We start from the raw sequence: 20409 nt of genomic DNA on the forward strand, positions 1-20409 counted from the left end.
GGGAAGATCCCCTGGAGGAGGGCATGGCAACCCACTCCAGTATTCTTGCCTGGAGAATACCCATGGACAGAGGAGCCAGCAGGCTACAATCCATAGGGTCACAAAGAGTTGGACACAACTGAGTGACTTCACTTTCACTTTTCACTTTCATGCATTGGAGAAGGAAATAGCAACCCACCCCAGTATTCTTGCCTGGAGAATCCCAGGGATGGGGGAGCCTGGTGGGCTGCCGTCTATGGGGTTGCACAGAGTCAGACACGACTGAAGCGACTTAGCAGCAGCAGCAGCAGAGCGACTAAGCACACATATACCTCTGCTTCTATCACTCTGATTAACCGTCCTGGCCTCAAACTCTGATCTTTAGAAGCTGTATTCGCTGCTCCTTACAGGATGTGGTTTCAAGCCTGTCCCCTGGTTGTTCTTAATTGATTTGCACAAGTTAGTCAGTATCCTTCTCAAAACACTAGAACCAAGCAGCAGAGGCAGGAAAGGTATTTCCCTATACTTCTGTTAAATGAGGTCCCACTGCCAGCCATTTTTTAAAGGAGTGACTCATACAAGCATGACCTTCAAACTTCTCTTTCTGGATTAATCTTTTAAAAATTTTTATTTATTTATTTTGCTGCACCAGGTCTTACTTGCAGTATGTGGGATCTTAGTTCCCTGACCAGGGATGAAACCCAGGCCCCCTACATTGGAACCTTGGAGTCTTGGACACTGGATTACCAGAAAAATCCCTGGATTTGTCTTTTTATTCAGAATATAAGTTTACACAAGATTTTCTGATACTTTTATAGTGTACACATATCAAGTTTACAAATTATACAAAATATACTTAGAGCATTTCACAGCTTTTTTGATATCAATAGCTTTTATCAGTGGCATATGTTACTGTACAAGGCAGGGGAGGTTTAAGACTTTAGACGTGAGACAAACACCTGCTTATCAAGCTCTCTATTGCTGTTAAATGGACCTGCCTAATTATATCAAAGCCCAGATCCTAAATGAATCCCCAAGAACTCTATATAAATATATTCAACTGTTTCCAACATAGTAACCTATCCCCAAGATGCTGAATACTTGAAATAAAGTTAAAATACCAGATCTAATATGAAAAAAATCTAAAATATTACATTTAAAAGTTTATATTGATTACATGTTGAAATAATATTTTAGTAAGTATTCAGTTAAAAGAAGACATTATTAAAATTAACTTCACTTTTTAAAAAAACTGTAGCTACTAGAAAATGTAAAATTATATATATGGTTCATGTAAAACATCTCTTAGAAGATGCTGCTTAGAAGGTCTTGTGCAGACACAGTTAGAAAATACTTTCCAGTTGAGCTGGCAAGCTTGAAAGTCCTAAGAATCATTTTCTATTGGACTTCATTTTTTTGTTGTTCTTTTTTGAAAGTTTATTGTGTTGAAGAGGCAGGTCAGGTGATCTGGTATTCCCATCTCTTGAGAAATTTGTATGCAGGTCAGGAAGCAACAGTTAGAACTGGACATGGAACAACAGACTGGTTCCAAATAGGAAAAGGAGTACATCAAGGCTGTATATTGTCACCCTGTTTATTTAACTTCTATGCAGAGAACATCATGAGAAACGCTGGACTAGAAGAAGCACAAGTGGAATCAAGATTGCTGGGAGAAATATCAATAACCTCAGATATGCAGATGACACCACCCTTATGGCAGAAAGTGAAGAGGAACTAAAAAGCCTCTTGATGAAAGTGAAAGTGGAGAGGGAAAAGTGGGCTTAAAGCTCAACATTCAGAAAACGAAGATCATGGCATCCGGTCCCATCACTTCATGGGAAATAGATGGGGAAACAGTGGAAACAGTGTCAGACTTTATTTTTTGGGGCTCCAAAATCACTGCAGATGGTGACTGCAGCCAGGAAATTAAAAGATGCTTACTCCTTGGAAGAAAAGTTATTATCAACCTAGATAGCATATTGAAAAACAGAGACATTACTTTGCCGACAAAGGTCCGTCTAGTCAAGGCTATGGTTTTTCCAGTGGTCATGTATGGAAGTGAGAGTTGGACTGTGAAGAAAGCTGAGCGCCGAAGAATTGATGCTTTTGAACTGTGGTGTTGGAGAAGACTCTTGAGAGTCCCTTGGACTGCAAGGAGATCCAACCAGTCCATTGTGAAGGAGATCAGCCCTGGGATTTCTTTGGAAGGAATGATGCTAAAGCTGAAACTCCAGTACTTTGGCCACCTCATGTGAAGAGTTGACTCATTGGAAAAGACTCTGATGCTGGGAGGGAATGGAGGCAGGAGGAGAAGGGGACAACAGAGGATGAGATGGCTGGATGGCATCATTGACTCGATGGACATGAGTTTGGGTGAACTCTGAGAGTTGGTGATGGACAGGGAGACCTGGCCTGCTGTGATTCATGGGGTGGCAAAGAGTCGGACACGACTGAATGACTGAACTGAAATGAACTGAATACCAAACTCTTCATCCTTCCCCCCACCCACCCTTGAGAACCACAAGTCTCTTCTCTATACCTGTGAGTCTGTTTCTGCTTTGTAAATAAGTTAATTTGTGTCATATTTTAGATTCCACATATATGTGATATCATATGGTATTTGTCTTCTCTTTCTGACTTACTTCACTTAGTATGATAATCTCTAGTGGACTTGACTTTAATTTCTTATGTAGTTGTTGTTTGTCTCCTGTAGTTTTTCTCAAGTTTTATCTCTCCACATATATTTAGTTTTTTTTTTTTTGTGAAACTAAAACACATGTTTACATGAAACACGTTTCTTGCTTTCATGTAGACTTGAAATTATTGACAACATTGGCAAATTATGACATGAGAATTCATATGTGTAGTTTCCAGAGCAGAATTTGCCATCCTGAAATATGTCTCTTTGGCATATTGTTTTAAGCTGGCTATTTTCTGAGAAACAGAATACATCAGAAGTGCTCTGAAAACCAATAATACTTGCACTTTTGTGAGAAACATTACATTTGTAAGGGAAATCTCCATTTGTAAGAGCATCTTCCTCTCTGACGCTGGAAGAAGAGGTTTACCAAATCTCTTGAAACTTATCAACAGAGTAAACAATGACTTAAGTCTGTAACAAAATCACCCTCATTTTTTGTGCTTTTTCTTGCAACCTTTCTTAACTGACTTTCCCTACTGACTTTTTCTGACTTTAGCTGAAGATGGTATTTAAAATATAAGAGCTTTGGCCATTTTGAGAGATTACTCAGTTTTCCTAGGTCTCTCCCATGTATACCATGTTATTAAACTTTGATTTTCTCCTGTTAATTTGCCTTATGTTATTTAATTTTAAACCATCCAGAAGAATCTAGAAAGATGAAGGAAAACTTCTTCCTCCCCAATACCTCCAATCAATTACAGGAAATAATCTAGTTCTGACCATATTATGAAATAATGTTTCATAATATGAAAATTATGAAATACTTGTTCTATGGTTTAACAATTTGAAACCATTAATGAAATATTAACTGATTAAGGAAAAGTCCTTTCTGTGTCCTTTTCTCTTGTTAAAATTAACCCCAGGGCTTCCCTGGTGGCTCAGTGGTAAAGAGTCTGCCTACCAATGCAAGAGACATGGGTTTAACCCCTGATCTGGGAGGATCCCACCTGCTGTGGAGCAACAGAGCTGGTGCAACTACAGCTATTGAGCCTGTGCTCTAGAGCCTGGGAACTGCAACCACTGAGCCCACGTGCCACAACTACTGAAGCTGGGTGCCCTAGAGCTCATGCCTCACAACAAGAGAAGCCACAGCAATGAGAAGCCCACACGCTGCAACTCAGCCCCTGCTCCCCACAACTAGAGAAAAGCCCATGTAGCAACAAAGACCCAGCACAGCCAAAACAAATAAATAAGATTATTTAAAAAATTAACCCCAGCTGCTCTTTTTGCACTATTGGTTACCAAACTTAACCTGGGTCCACTCACCTGCTGTGCAGCAAAGCCAATCTACTGACTTAAGTTGTGGTAAAGGATAGTATGGCCTTTATTGCAGGATGCCAAAAAAGGAGGATGAGCAATTAATGCTCAAAACACCCAAATTTCTAATCGCTTTCAGGGTAATGTTTTTAAAGGCAACATTTGGTGCAGGGTGAATGACTTTCTTCCTGTTGGTTGGTGGTAAGGTGACAAGTGATGTTCAGAAATCTTAGTCATTGACCTGCTGATTCCACCTGTTAGGGAAAGCACACTGACTGAAACCGCCCACACCCTGGCCAGGCACTATAGTAACCATTTGCGTGAGTTGTTTTATGACAGGAGGTCCTGGTAAGGAACATGGAACTAATAAGCCACCACCAACCGGAAGAGTTCAGGAAAGGTCAAAAGGAGACACCACATGTCCGACCACCTCCCAGAATCCTTCTCGTTGGCATCCATCTTGGCTGAACAAGGTGTGCACCACGAGGAAGGACTCTGAGTCAGAATGATTGGCCAGAGACAACCTGGAAACTAACCCCATCACCATAAAATCCAAAACTGCGAGGCACGTGGCAGAGCAGTGCTCCTGGGTTCCGTTTCCCTACTGCTCTCAACCCGGGCACCCTTTCCCAATAAAATCTCTTGCTTTGTCAGAACATGTGTCTCCTCAGACAATTCATTTCTGGCTGTTAGACAAGAGCCCAGTTTCAGGCCCTGGAAGGGGTCCCCCTTCCTGCCACACAACAAGTCTGAAGTCTGTGCATTTGTGATCAGCATGTAGTCACCATCCTTCAGCTGTGTGGTAGTCTTAGTTTCTACAGAAAAACTCAAACATATGCATCAAATTCTTATGTATATTCCTTGAGGAGGAACTAGGACTCTGTTTTATTGCTGAACTATTGTTTAAGCTGTCATTACTTTTCTTGTTTGACTGCTTTTCTTTTATTTCTGTATTCCTTCATTTCTCTAATTAGTAACTGCTTTAGTCTGCTCTTTGGAACTCAGGGAAAGGCTAGGAGACAAAAGCCTTTTTCTACAAATAAGAAGGGGAAGACCCCTTAGGGTCCCACTCAGTTCCAATATGAGGACTTTCCAATTCAGTATTCTTGTTAGTTAATCCGAACTCTTCCCGTATTACCAGATATGAGAAAAATCTAAAGCCTTACATATTTTTTTCTGTAGAGGATTTTGAAATGAGCAAGTTTCCCAACACATTGTGGAATTACTAAATTTACACATTCTTAGCCGTCTGCACTTGAAGGAAATATAAGGTGGTTAAAAAAACAAAAAAACTGAGGCAAGTCCCTTATTCTCTGTAAAAGATTAATAATGCAAGCTTCAGTTTTAAATAGAGTTAGGAGACCAAAACGGGGAGCTCTCCCACACTGTGATGATAGCAGACCTCAAGAGGAAGAAAGACTCCTTTTATTTTCCTGGCAAGGACTCAACCAATGAATATGGCCATGGCTATGGACATATTGCTTACTATAGCCTTTCCAACTTCCTTTTTTCCTGTATAAAGCATTCTCCTTCCCTTGCACATGGCTCACCATGTGGGGGAAATTGCACATGGCTCACCATGGTTGCAGACCCAGAATTGCAATTCTCAACAGATCCCAAACACATCTTTTCTGGAGAAATACCTGGCAGCTCATTTCTTTCAGGTTAACATCTCTTTGAGTCTCAGTTCTGTTATCTGTAAACTAGGGATATTGATACTTACCTTGGGAAACTGTAGTGAGAGTTAAGTAACATTGGAGCCTCTGCTTACGCACCACCCAATAACTTAGTTTCCTCACCAAATGTAAGGTAATCTCAGAGTATCCAACTGGTATGTATTATACTTGTTCTTGAGTTTCCTTGGACTCACCATAACAATATAAATAGACGTTTTAAAAATATTTATTTATTGGCTGCACTGGTTTAGGCAGGTGGAATCCTTTTTGTTGCAGCATGGGGAATCTAGTTGCAGCATGTGGCCTCCAGTTCTCTGCTCAGACCCAGGTCTGGGATCAAACCCAGGTCCCCTGCACTGGGAGGGTGGAATCTTAGCCACTGGACCACCAGGGAAGTCCCTATACACATTTAGAGTATTGTTCAAAAAAGGGGGGAGGCTTGTGTTCATTCTTGACAACCATATTAGTATAGTTACAGCATGAAAAATTGTAAAATAATTCATGCCAAAAAGATGTCATTATTCCTTTATTTCTTACAAAATAACATAAAGTCAACTTGCTAAAGTCATATACATGAATGTTAACAATGCAAAACGACCTAAATGTATGAGTATTTGTCTTTACAGTATAATATTTGAGAAACAAAATAGGAAAAGAAGTACGTCAAGGCTGTATATTGTCACCCTGCTTATTTAACTTATATGCAGAGTACATCATGAGAAATGCTGGGCTGGAAGAAACACAAGTTGGAATCAAGATTGCCAGGAGAAATAGCAATAATCTCAGATATGCAGATGATACCACCCTTATGGCAGAAAGTGAAGAGAAACTCAAAAGCCTCTTGATGAAAGTGAAAGAGGAGAGTGGAAAAGTTGGCTTAAAGCTCAACATTCAGAAAACGAAGATCATGGCATCTGGTCCCATCACTTCATTAGAAATAGATGGGGAAAGAGTGGAAACAGTGGCAGACTTTATTTGGGGGGCTCCAAAATCACTGCAGATGGTGATTGCAGCCATGAAATTAAAAGACACTTACTCCTTGGAAGGAAAGTTATGACCAACCTAGAGAGCATATTCAAAAGCAGAGACATCACTTTGCCAAAAAAGGTCCATCTAGTCAAGGCTATGGTTTTTCCAGTGGTTATGTATGGGTGTGAGAGTTGGACAGTAAAGAAAGCTGAGCACCAAAGAATTGATGCTTTTGAACTGTGGTGTTGGAGAAGACTCTTGAGAGTCCCTTGGACTACAAGGAGATCCAGCCAGTCCATTCTAAAGGAGATCAGTCCTGGGTGTTCTTTGAAAGGACTGATGCTAAAGTTGAAGCTCCAGTACTTTGGCCACCTCATGAAAAGAGTTGACTCATTGGAAAAGACTCTGTTGCTGGGAGGGATTGGGAGCAGGAGAAGAAGGGGAGGACAGAGGATGAGATGGCTGGATGGGTTCACCGATTCGATGGACATGAGTTTGAGTGAACTCCGGGAGTTGGTGATGGACAGGGAGGCCTGGCGTGCTGTGATTTATGGGGTCGCAAAGAGTTGGATACAACTGAGCGACTGAACTGAACTGAGCCCAGATTTGACTATAAAGAAGTTCTTAGAATGCCAATGACTCATTCACACCTAAATCAGGTGGGAAAACATCCTCTACAGTTAGCACCAGAAACTTTTACTTCCCATTAATTTTGTCAAAGTTCATTGAATTAAAATATACAAATAATGAATTCTGGAGAGAGTGTGAAGAAAAGGGAACCCTCCTAAACTGTTGCTGGGAATGTAAACTGGTACAACCACTATGGAGAACATACGGAGTTTCCTTGAACTAAAAATAGAACTACCATATGACCTAGCAATCCCATTCTGGGCATATAATTGGAGAAAACCATAATTTGAAAAGATACATGTACTGCAATGTTCATTGCAGTACTGTTTACAATAGCCAGAACATGGAAGGAACCATATTGCTTCCTAAATGTCCATCAACAAAGGAGTTGGTAGGGAAGATTTGATACGTATATACAATGGGACATTCAGTTCAGTTCAATCGCTCAGTCGTGTCCGACTCTCTGCGACACCATGAACCGCAGCACACCAGGCCTCCCTGTCCATCACCAGCTCCCAGAGTTCACCCAAACCCATGTCCATTGAGTCAGTGATGCCATTCGACCATCTCATCCTCTGTCATCCCATACTCCTCCTGCCCTCAGTCTTTCCCAGCATCAGGGTCTTTTCAAATAAGTCAGCTCTTTGCATCAGGTAGCCAAAGGATTGGAGTTTCAGCTTCAACATTAGTCCTTCCAATGAACACACAGGACCGATCTCCTTTAGGATGGACTGGCTGGATCTCCTTGCAGTCCAAGGGAATCTCAATAGTCTTCTCCAACACCACAGTTCAAAAGCACCAATTCTTCGGTGCTCAGCTTTCTTTACAGTCCAACTCTCACATCCATACGTGACCACTGGAAAAACCATAGCCTTGACTAGATGGACCTTTGTTGACAAAGTAATGTCTCTGCGTTTGAATATGCTATCTAGGTTGGTCATAACTTTCCTTCCAAGGAGTAAGCGTCTTTTTTTTTTTTTTTCTTATTTTATTTTATTTTTTTAGATTTTCTTTTTTTTTAAAATTTTATTTTATTTTTAAACTTTACAATATTGTATTAGTTTTGCCAAATATCAAAATGAATCCACCACAGGTATACATGTGTTCCCCATCCTGAACCCTCCTCCCTCCTCCCTCCCCATACCATCCCTCTGGGTCGTCCCAGTGCACCAGCCCCAAGCATCCAGCATCGTGCATCGAACCCGGACTGGCATCTCGTTTCATACATGATATTTTACATGTTTCAATGCCATTCTCCCAAATCTTCCCACCCTCTCCCTCTCCCCAGAGTCCATAAGACTGTTCTATACATCAGTGTCTCTTTTGCTGTCTCATACACAGGGTTATTGTTACCATCTTTCTAAATTCCATATATATGCATTAGTATACTGTATTGGTGTTTTTCCTTCTGGCTTACTTCACTCTGTATAATAGGCTCCAGTTTCATCCACCTCATTAGAACTGATTCAAATGTATTCTTTTTAATGGCTGAGTAATACTCCATTGTGTATATGTACCATAGCTTTCTTATCCATTCATCTGCTGATGGACATCTAGGTTGCTTCCATGTCCTGGCTATTATAAACAGTGCTGCGATGAACATTGGGGTACATGTGTCTCTTTCCCTTCTGGTTTCCTCAGTGTGTATGCCCAGCAGTGGGATTGCTAGTAAGCATCTTTTAATTTCATGGCTGCAGTCACAATCTGCAGTGATTTTGGAGCCCCAAAAAATAAAGTCAGCCACTGTTTCCACTGTTTCCCCATCTATTTGCCATGAAGTAATGGGACCAGATGCCATGATCTTAGTTTTCTGAATGTTGAGCTTTAAGCCAACTTTTTCACTCTCCTCTTTCACTTTCATCAAGAGGCTCTTTAGTTCTTCATTTTATGCCATAAGGGTGGTGTCATCTGCATATCCGAGGTTATTGATATTTCTCCCAGCAATCTTGATTCCAGCTTGTGCTTCTTCCAACACAGCATTTCTCATGATGTACTCTGCATATAAATTAAATAAGCAGGATGACAATATACAGCCTTGACGTACTCCTTTTCCTATTTGGAACCAGTCTGTTGTTCCATGTCCGGTTCTAACTGTTGCTTCCTGACCTGCATACAGGTTTCTCAAGAGGCAGGTCAGGTGGTCTGGTATTCCCATCTCTTTCAGAATTTTCCACAGTTTATTGTGATCCACACAGTCAAAGGCTTTGGCATAGTCAAAGCAGAGATAGATGTTTTTCTGGAACTCTCTTGCTTTTTTGATGATCCAGCAGATGTTGGCAATTTGGTCTTTGGTTCCTCTGCCTTTTCTAAAACCAGCTTGAACATCTGGAAGTCACGGTTCACGTATTGCTGAAGCCTGGCTTGGAGAATTTTAAGCATCACTTTACTAGCGTGTGAGATGAGTGCAATTGTGCAGTAGTTACTCAACCAGGCATTGAAACATGTAAAATATCATATAAGAAACGAATCGCCAGTCCAGGTTCGATGCAGGATACAGGATGCTTGGGGCTGGTGCACTGGGATGACCCAGAGGGATGGTATGGGGAGGGAGGTGGGAGGGGGTTCAAGATTGGGAACACGTGTACACCTGTGGCGGACTCATGTTGATGTGTGGCAAAAGCAATACAATATTGTAAAGTAATTAGCCTCCAAGTAAAATTTTTTAAAAAAGAAAATTAAAAAAAAAAGAGCAAAATAATGCCATTTGTAGCAATATGGATGACCTAGAGACTGTCATACTGAGTGAAGTAAGTCAGACCCAGAAAGACAAATATCACATGATACTGCTTATGTGGCATCTAAAAAAAAGAGGTGGTACAGATGAACTTATTTATGAAACAGAAGTAGACTCATGGATGTAGAAAACACACTTATGGTTACCAGGGATGGAGGGGATAGGTAAGTTGGAAGATTGAGATTGACATATACACACTTTTGTATATAAAATAGATAACTAATAAGAACCTGCTGTATAGCACAGGGAGCTCTATTTAATACTCTCTAATGGCCTATATGAGGAAAGAATCTTAAAAAAAAAAAAAAACTGGGTATATGTATACATATAACTAATTCACTTTGTTGTACACTTGAAGCTAACAGCACTGTAAATCAACTATACTCCAATAAAAATTTTTAAAAAAGAAAAAACATTTATTGAAACTAGAAGGAAAGGATGTCTATTTGTTGATATTGGGTAATAACATATTGTGTGAAAATGAAACAATTATGCAATTAAATTCTTGCTGACTTTGAGCATATTAAGATGATATGCTGCTATTTCATGTAAAACTTAATTTTACCAAGAAATATATGCCTATCGTTTTTAGTTTTCTTGGAAGAAGTAGTAAATGAAGTGGCAGCCACTTACTTAGTATGAAGGTAAGGAAAATAAAAACCAATATTTGAAGTAGTATTTCAAACTCGGCTAGTTATCCTATTAAGTTCAGTTCAGTTCAGTTCAGTCGCTCAGTTGTGTCCAACTCTTTGCAACCCCATGGATCGCAGCACGCCAGGCCTCCCTGTCCATCACCAACTCCCAGAGTTCACCCAGACTCACGTCCATCGAGTCAGTGATGCCATCCAGCCATCTCATCCTCTGTCGTCCCCTTCTCCTCCTGCCCCCAATCCCTCCCAGCATCAGAGTCTTTTCCAATGAGTCAACTCTTCCCATGAGGTGGCCAAAGTACTGGAGTTTCAGCTTCAGCATCATTCCTTCCAATGAAATCCCAGGACTGATCTCCTTCAGAATGGACTGGTTGATCTCCTTGCAGTCCAAGGGACTCTCAAGAGTCTTCTCCAACACCACAGTTCAAAAGCATCAATTCTTCGGCGCTCAGCCTTCTTCACGGTCCAACTCTCACATTCATACATGACCACTGGAAAAACCATAGCCTTGACTAGACGGACCTTTGTTGGCAAAGTAATGTCTCTGCTTTTGAATATGCTACCTAGGTTGGTCATAACTTTCCTTCCAAGGAGTAAGCGTCTTTTAATTTCATGGCTGCAATCACCATCTGCAGTGATTTTGGAGCCCAGAAAAAATAAAGTCTGACAGTGTTTCCACTGTTTCCCCATCTATTTCTAATGAAGTGATGGGACCAGATGCCATGATCTTCGTTTTCTGAATGTTGAGTTTTAAGCCAACTTTTTCACTCTCCTCTTTCACTTACAAGAGGCTTTTTAGTTCCTCTTCACTTTCTGCCATAGGGTGGTTTTATCTCCATATCTGAGGTTATTGATATTTCTCCTGTCAATCTTGTTTCCATTCTGTGGATTTTGCAAAAAAAAAAAAAAAATGTAATAATCAGTGTAAAGCAAAATAAAAGGCAACTGTTAATACAATTTGAAAAATATCTTACTAATACAAAAGTAACTTACTTTTGTTAGTTGTTCTAGTCACTGCAGCCACCAAATTTCAAAAAAAATGTTACAGTCACTTTGGGTCTATTGCAGGCCTGCCTGTCCAACAACCTTTGAGAATTGAAAGCAGCACACTGTACTAGGAAGAAACAGGCATTTCCTTATGGCAAGTAAGGTACCAGTTTTTACCCTATACATTCTGACAATGTATTCAATCACTTAGGAACATATATTTTTTCTTTTATCATTGCTCTGTCTTGTAAATGTTCAATTCCCAATTCTACCACTTAGTAGCTACTTAACCTGTGAATCTTAATTCCTTATTAATGAGATAAAATTAATATACATATCAACTACAGTTGTTTTGAGAATTAAGAATCAAAATATTCTAATGATGAATCAATATTAGTTAATGTTATAAATGTATATAATAGAAGAGTCAAGCTCATAAACTCAAAAATCGGATAAAGGAGAGGGAGGTGGTTTAAATGAGCCAAATCTTCAAGTTTCAAAACAGGAGTAAATTAATACTATTTAAAAACCCTGAAAGAAGGGCAAAAGGAAACTAACCTTTAGTAAGCACCATTCATGTTCCAAAAGTGTTAACTTCCTCTCTTCCTTATATATTTTTTACTCTCTTAATTCTAATTTGAATTCAAAAGCAAATTCAAAAATTCTAATTTATCTCCTTAATTCTAAAAATAAATTATGTAACATTTGGGGGCAGTGTTGGATTACACATGTTTAAACAAATATTAGATTATCAGCAAAGGAAAGGCTCCCCCAACCCCCACCCCAAAAAAGAAAAAGAAAAAAAACTTGGAAAAGACTTTCTAGCCATTGTTTCATTTTTAAAAATTAGAATAATAAGCATGGGTAAAATCAGAATTTTGTTGAATGTTTTTTATTTCTTTCATGGGTGTAAAATTGAAGACCTCTAATCTCTAATGGGGTTCCTCCAGTGGCTCAGAGGTAAAAAAATCTGCCTGCAATGCAGGACATGTGCGTTTGATCCCTGGGTCAGGAAGATCTCCTGAAGTAGGCATGGCAGCCCTCTCTAGTATTCTTGCCTGAAGAATCCCGTGGACAGAGGAGCCTGGAGGGCTGTAATACATGGGGTCGCAAGTAGTCAGACATTTGTTTAGGCTTCCCTGGTGACTCAGTTGTGAAGAATCCTCCTGCCAATGAAGGAGATGTGTGTTCCAGCCCTGGGTCGGGAAGATCCCCTGGAGAAGGAAATGGCAGCCCATTCTAGTATTCTTGCCTGGGAAATTCCATGAACAGAGGGGCCTGGCAGGTTACAGTCCATAGGGTTGCAATAGACTCAGACACAATTCAACGACTAAGCAACAACAGCAACATATTTTTTTTAATATAACTATTTGGAAAATAGGAGTTCAGATAGGCATGAGAGATCAAAAGAGAGTTACAGGGAGGTCATTCCTGTGCGTCAGGGATTTACCATAAGCTCTACTCTGTGCTACAACCTACTGTTACCTGTTTTGTACAGATGGGGAAAGTCTTCAAGTTTCAGAGAGCTTATAGGACCTGCCCAAAGTCTCCCAATTAAGTAAGTGCTAGTTAGAATTTGAACTGGAACACACATCTACCTGGAAACAAAGTCCAAGATTTTCTAAGAATAATCAATGCCTGTTTTTATTTGTAGGTGAAATGGTGTACTTTGAGCCAATGGAATAGACAAATTAGATTTTCTTCTGCTGCTTCCTCTGTATTCCTTGCGAAATCTAAGATTTTCTGCTATGACCAGAATACAAATTATGTAGCAATGATCATTAGTATCAGCAGGTGGAGGAAAACAGGCCTATGGGGGTCACAGGTGGTTTTAGGAGACTTACAATATGTTAAATACTGATTTCCAGCAGAGGGAAAATGTATACAGTAATAGCTATTTAGAAGTTGGAGAGTTAAGTTTTTCCTGAGGATTATTAACATTTCCACACTGAGGAATTTCCAACAGGTAGTTCCCATCTATAAGCTTAGTTTATGATCTAACAGAATTTTTCAAAAATCGTATAGAGAGCTTGGATTAAAGAAGTCTTTGAAAATTTACCACATCATTAAATCATCCTTACCTTTTTAAAATATATAATTTTAGAAAACATATATTTTCTCTAATGTGTATTTCATTAACCTATGTGACTACATGTCAGTATCAATTATTGGAAAACTATGTAACTATTAGAAAACTTTGTTTCTATATGTGAAACAGTTTGAGATTTTTTTTTACAAATATTAAAATGAAATCATTTTCATTCCTGAATTTATATCTCTGTCAGCAACTAAACTGGCTCTAAATCAAGTTTTGCAAAAATGCCCCTGATGAATAATAATAGTGAGAAATCAAAAAAGATGGTTTCCTTTAGAACAAGTAAAATGTGCAAATCATTATTTTTAGCATTTTATCCCCCAAATTATTAATTTGTTATTAAGATTTTCTATACTCTCTCAAATGACCAAGAAAAAGATACTCTAGTTAACTCAAAATTCTGGTTAATTTTGGGCCAGTTTTCAGAGAAGTTTTATATGTCATATATCATCCTATCATATCTATTGTTTATTGAGTAGTTACTTTGCATACTGTGCTAAGGACTTTAATGCATCATCTCATTTAATTTTCATCACAACCATGTAAAATAAGATGCTATATTTATCCTTATTTTATAGGCAAAGAGCCCAAGACTTTAGAGAAGTTATTTAGCTTTCCCAGTGTCTTTTCACCAGAAAGTCAGTCACAAAGCCTTTAAAGGTCTTTTGGATTTTAAAGTCCATGCTCTAAACTACTTACTTTAACAAAGTAAACTACTTCATTTAACATACAAGTTCTACTAGCCATGGTCACCTCTTTCCTTGCTCATTCAGAAGTTACTTCTGGTTAAAGTTCTACTAAAAATTTATATTAGGGATTTTTAAATGAAAGAAAGACAAATAATGTAACTCTTTCACACTTTTTTATACATTTTCTCAACATAGAAAAGGCCTTGACTAGTGTTTTATTCTTAGCAATGTCAATTTTATAAAACTATATTTTTAAATTAAAATTCGATAAAATATCTCCTCAAAAGGGTCAAGGGTCTGTAGTTTTAAACAATAGCAATTGTGATTTACCCCCATCTGCAGTTTCCCTCAGTTCCAGCCCATTTGTAGCCTAAATTACGAATAACAGAAGTGGAAAGTAAGTTGTCTTTTTCTAATGAAATCAAATAAATGACAAAAGGGAAGTGAAACTGTAAAATAACCCAAAATCAATGGAAATTAAGCTGTATAGGGTTGAAGTGGAGTAAAAAGAGCATTTTCATATTTTTTTTTAAAAGTAAAATGACTATACTTTTAGTGTTTGAGTAACTTTATCACATTATCATTGACTTGTACCCAGAGTCCAGGCCTACTTGATATCAGGTAGATTAACATATCAGGTCCTGAAAGCTGTTGGCTCTTTCATTGTCTTCCCTCCATTTCATTCCTTAACTCATTCACCTGTTTTTCCATTTGGTAAAAGATGTCTTGGGGAAGGGGGAAAACCTAGTTCAACTTTGGGAACAATCTCCTAGTATTTTAAGAAGTGAGCAGATGAATACACATGAGCAGCTAATGGTGGTAACAACCCATTAAAAGGATAGGTAGTTTTATCTCTAAACATGTTTAAATGATCTCTCTCTCTCTTTTTCTCTCTTCAGCTTTAATTTTTTTTCTTTTTGCTTAACTTTTTATCACTCCCCCAACTTGACTCAAGGGGACTTTTAAGTAAAAAATGACCAAAAGGCACTCAGTTATCAACGTACTGAAAGAGAACTACATAGCTCACTATCTAGTCAACGTTTATCACAAAAACACCCTCATTAAAGTTTGCTTTCGAACTGTGGTGCTGGGGAAGAATCTTGAGAGACAGCAAGGAGATCAAACAGATCAATCCTAAGAGAAATCAACCCTGAATATTCATCGGAAGGACTGATGCTGAAGCTGAAGCTCCAATACTTTGGCCACCTGATGTGAAGAGCCAGCTCATTGGAAAAGACCCTGATGCTGGGAAAGATTGAAGGCAGGAGGTGAAGGGGATGAGATGGTTGGATGACGTCACTGATTCAATGGACATGAGTTTGAGCAAACTCTGTGAGACAGTGAAGGGCAGAGAAGCCTGGCATGCTGCAGCCCATGGAGTCTCAAAGAGTCAGACATGACTGAGTGACTGAACAACAACAAAACGTTGCTTGTAAGAGTCCTCGTTGACTTGAGGCATTTCAGTTATGTAGTTTCAGATTTTTAGAATAGTTTTTGTAGAAAAGGGCACCCAACCATTCCTTGCTGTTGTCTTTTCATGACTGTGGCCTTGAACATCTTCTACTGCAAGTTTCCTGGAAGATGGGGAATTAAGTAACACAAACCAGATGGCAGGGAGTGGTGACTTAAATGTTCTCAAAGAAAGTCTGATTCCCTCTAGCTCAGAATGCAAATCCTTTTCAAAAGTCATCATTGTTAACTTGCCTCCCTGGGGATCACTCAAGCCTCTAGCAACTTGGACTGTGAGGGTTGAACTTCAGCTCTGCCACTGAGGGGCCAGAGTGAACCATGCAGTACCCCTGGATCCTAACAAGCCTCAGGAGGCTACTTACCTGCCTGCAATTCAGGAGACCAGGGTTTGATCCCTGGATTGGGAAGATCCTCTAGAGAAAAGAATGGTTACCCACTCTAGTGATCTTGCCTGGAGAATTCCATGGACTGAGGAGCCTGGTGGGTCACAAAGAGTCAGACACAACTGAGCAACTAACACTTACTTGATTTTGCATCAAAACCTTGCTATGTTTGATAGGTAGAGTCACTTACAGTTTTAAGTATCAATAAATCAAAGTGTCCAAAGAAGTTATAAAGATCATAAAATGATTTATTGAGAATAGTTGAATGCACTCTGTTAAATAAGGATAGAGATTTTACAAACTATTAATTTTTGCAACACATGAAATAACTACAAAAGATATGAAGTAGGAAGCTTAGTAATTCCAGTCCTACCTCCTGGAGGAACTGATTTGATACTAACCCAAACAACCTTCAAAGTGCAAATTTCATTTCTCTCCTAATGCTGCTTTCTATTCTCCCTCTTTCCTTTTTGTGACCCAGTACTGACGTGAACAGTAACTGTCTAGGATCATTAAACCAAGCTGTTGCAAAAGCTGGTCTGTTGATTCAGTATTTGGCTGAAGAATAGAAGGCTGGCTATTCAGTGAAAGTTTTGATTCCATTTCTGTCAAGCCAGCAAATAACAGCAACACTCTAGCTTTGCTAATAAAAGGAACAAAGAAAATAAACCAATACTTTTTGATGACATTTCTATTGCAAAAAGGGGAGGTATTTTCTCCCTTTTCCATCCTTTTCTGGTATTAAGAAGTATTAAGACCTGGACTATGGTTTGTGTCTGAGTAAATGCTTATATACAAACTCCTTAAAAATAAATAATTTTTCTTCTCCCAGCTCTTCAGTTCCAACTCTGTTCTGCTCCAGACTCTCTTCTCTTCCCACTGTGTTCCACGTTGTTATCTGCTCGATACAATTACTTTCTTTATAAGCTAGCCTATTCAGAGAAGAAAGATGTTTACGGCTTTGTGACCTTCCTGCTGCGTAAGCAGGGTTCTGATTTAGTTCAGAGCTGCCAGGGCTGAGAAAAGGCTTTCCGTAAGTCACAGTGCCCTCTCATAATATATTCTGCCGTTTTCTTGCTTATGTTTTGCAGAAGTATCAATGCTGCAAATTTTCACAAGCCCAGTTTTCTACAGGAAAAGGAGTTTGTGTCCTCTGATGGTTTTCTGGCTGGGGGGACTTATGCCCGTGTTCTGGTTGGTGGAGCTGGATCTCATCTCTCTGAAAGGCAGTGCAGTGTCCAATAGTAGGTTTTGGGTTGTCTATGGATGTTTTTCCCTTTCACAAGCTGAGAATGTAGCCAGATCTTGCATTTCTTTGTCTTTGAGCCCTTTGCATTGCAGCAGGGAGCAGCAGATATGAGGCAAGAAATGACAACTCCTTCTAAGGCTTTTGTTTGTGATAGTCTTGGCTTAGAATTATGTAGAAAGTGGGAATGAGAGAGTTAAGTGCTTGAATTTTAGTAGGTGAAATTTGTGGGATCCAAGGAGAAAGAAATACTCCTTAGACTATGAGATGGGGTGGGTTATGAGTGGAGTTTCTGTCCCACTAGGTACACTCTGGGACTTTAAGTAGTACCTGAGGAAGTGAAGAACCCTACCATGAATGAGATTGAATTTCCCATGATAGGAGGCTCAGCACAAAATAAAGTTGCTTAGAATAAATTTCAGGCTTAGTACAATGGTACCATTTATAAAAGTGCTTGCTTGGGCAATGATCAATGCATAACATAAAATGATAAAAAAAATTATATATAGAACATGAGAACTAGAAGTGACTTCTATGTTCATTTAGTCTAGACTCTTCAGTTTTAGATTATGAAACCAATGTTTAAGTTATGTAAAAGAACGTGTTCCAAGTTGATGGCCTAAAGCCAGTGCAGAGCTGAGAAAGTGGGTTATCATCCTACTGTGCATTTTCCTTTCAATATCATCATTTGAGAAATTCAGATATATTTGTAGCAATTAAAATTAAAATACATTATTATTTCATCATAACCATGAGTAGCCCTTATCAAAATAAAATCTCTTACTTTTGAAATGAAATAAGGACATCAAAACTACAAATATCTAGCTCTAATAGTGGAGGTAAAAAAAAAAAAAAGAACCATGGCTATGGGAATGTTCTAGTTTTTTCCCATTATACAAATTGTGAGGAAAATGATGAGCTACATTATCAACAGCTTAAGTAGTTGCTATTATAGTTTCTGAGAATGAAACACCTAAGGCATATTCCCTGTAGACATGAGTGTGTAAGTGTATGAATAGGCAGACACACACAGAGAAATCTGTCAGCTATCAAACACTGTGGGGTTTTCTTTCCAGAAGTGTGCAAACCTACTTAAGAGTTAAAGAAGAAATTTTTGTATACCTTCTGATTGAGTCTTATTTTTTAAGAATCCTCCTGAAAAAGTGAAAGTGAAAGTCACTCATTCGTGTCCAATTCTTTGCAATCCCATGGACTATATAGTCCATAGAATTCTCCAGGCCAGAATACTGGAGTGGGTAGCCTTTCCCTTCTCCAGGGGATCTTCCCAACCCAGGGATCAAACCTAGGTCTCCCGCATTGCAGGCAGATTCTTTACCAGCTGAGCCACAATGGAAGCCCAAGAATACTGGAGTGGGTAGCCTGTCCCTTCTCCAGTGGATCTTCATGGCCCAGGAATCAAACCACAGTCTCCTGCATTACAGGTGGACTCTTAACTAACTGAGCTATCAGGGAAGCCCTATATAATACTATTTCTAGTCTAATTTTTCCTATTATCAAATCTTTAATCTGTGTCTTTGTCATCCCTTGTAATTTTCTGCTCTTTGGAGGCAAAATGCTGATTGGAGTTTCACTTCTTATTTTCCTCTGGACATTGGTGCCAGAGAATACAATTATCTGTTGCAGAAGAATTTCCTTCTAGCTGAATGAGAAGCCTGTACCAGGATGAGTACAACAATGAGAAGACCTAAGTAATTTGGGTGTTCATTCATCAATGCATTGGGTGGCTGTCCCTGGGTTGCTGTGAATTCAGACCCTTCTCTAGGCAAATTCAAAGGGCAGCACAATGCCCACAAGGTGGAAGCCTGTCCTTTGAATGCTGCATCACAGGGGGTTGGCCTGGCATGTCTTCCCTTATTCAGCCATCTGTTCATATGTTTCCATAGGAGTCTCTCTGCCAGCAGGGCCCATGGCGGATGAGGATAAACAGCAGCACCATTAGGATACCAGACACCAGGCAAAAGATGATGGCAAGGATGATCCTTAGAACTGTGAGAAAATAGGAAGAACATTAGTGTAAAATAAAGGATTGGGAAAACATGAAGATCATAAAATTAATGTATCAGGAAAATATGAAGATTACACATCAGTGTTGGTTTCTGCCTTCATTTAAAATGTCAGTGGCATTTCTAAAGCAGCCATGAAATAGTATTTTTCATACAGCATAGTAAGATGAAAAAAGCACCAGACTAAGAGTCAGGAAATGACCTATGTTCCAGTTCCAGCATGACCTTTGACATTTGGGCCTCAGTTCTGGTGGGCTACAGTCCATGGAGTCACAAAGACTCGGACACAACTGAGTGACTGAGCACACACATATTCTTCCACTATAAAGTGAGGGTAATCAACTGAAGTATTTCTAAGGTTCTCCTTCAGCAATAACTTCATGCATTTTTTGCACATTTTTCTACAGTTAAAATTAGTTGTTCATGGTGTCAGAGTCAAAGGCATTCTGAATACTCAACTGCAATCATTAACTGGGTCTAAAAGAAATAGAATATCAACTTTTGCTCTCTGAATTCGATTTTCAGTAAATATCTTTTAAAGAGGAAACCTTGAGCACATACTGAGTATGGTAAGCATTTTTAGGATAACTAAATCACTGAAGATGGTGATTGTAGCCATGAAGTTAAAATATGCTTATTCCTTGGAAGGAAAGTTATGACCAACCTAGACAGCATATTAAAAAGCAGAGACATTACTTTGTCAACAAAGGTCCATCTAGTCCAGGCTATGGTTTTTCCAGTGATCATGTATGGATGTGAGAGTTGGACTGTAGAGAAAGCTGAGCCCTAAAGAACTGATGCTTTTGAACTGTGGTGTTGGAGAAGACTCGTGAGAGTCCCTTGGACTGCAAGGAGATCCAACCAGTCCATTCTAAAGGAGATCAGTCCTGGGTGTTTATTGGAAGGACTGATGTTGAAG

General features: G+C 39.2%; 1 protein-coding gene across 1 annotated transcript in view; it reads right to left on the reverse strand.

Moving 5' to 3' along the window:
- Positions 1 to 12914: 12914 nt before the first annotated feature.
- ACP3 (acid phosphatase 3) overlaps positions 12915 to 20409 on the reverse strand; it is a 58242-nt gene continuing 50747 nt past the window's right edge. Inside the window, exon 11 of the mRNA XM_061421355.1 lies at positions 12915 to 19473. Coding sequence (XP_061277339.1) covers positions 19355 to 19473 — 119 coding nt within the window. The 3' untranslated portion in view covers positions 12915 to 19354. The remainder of the gene's footprint in view (positions 19474 to 20409) is intronic.

This window comes from Bos javanicus, chromosome 1, assembly GCF_032452875.1.
Source record: "Bos javanicus breed banteng chromosome 1, ARS-OSU_banteng_1.0, whole genome shotgun sequence".
Classification (NCBI taxonomy): Eukaryota; Metazoa; Chordata; class Mammalia; order Artiodactyla; family Bovidae; genus Bos; species Bos javanicus.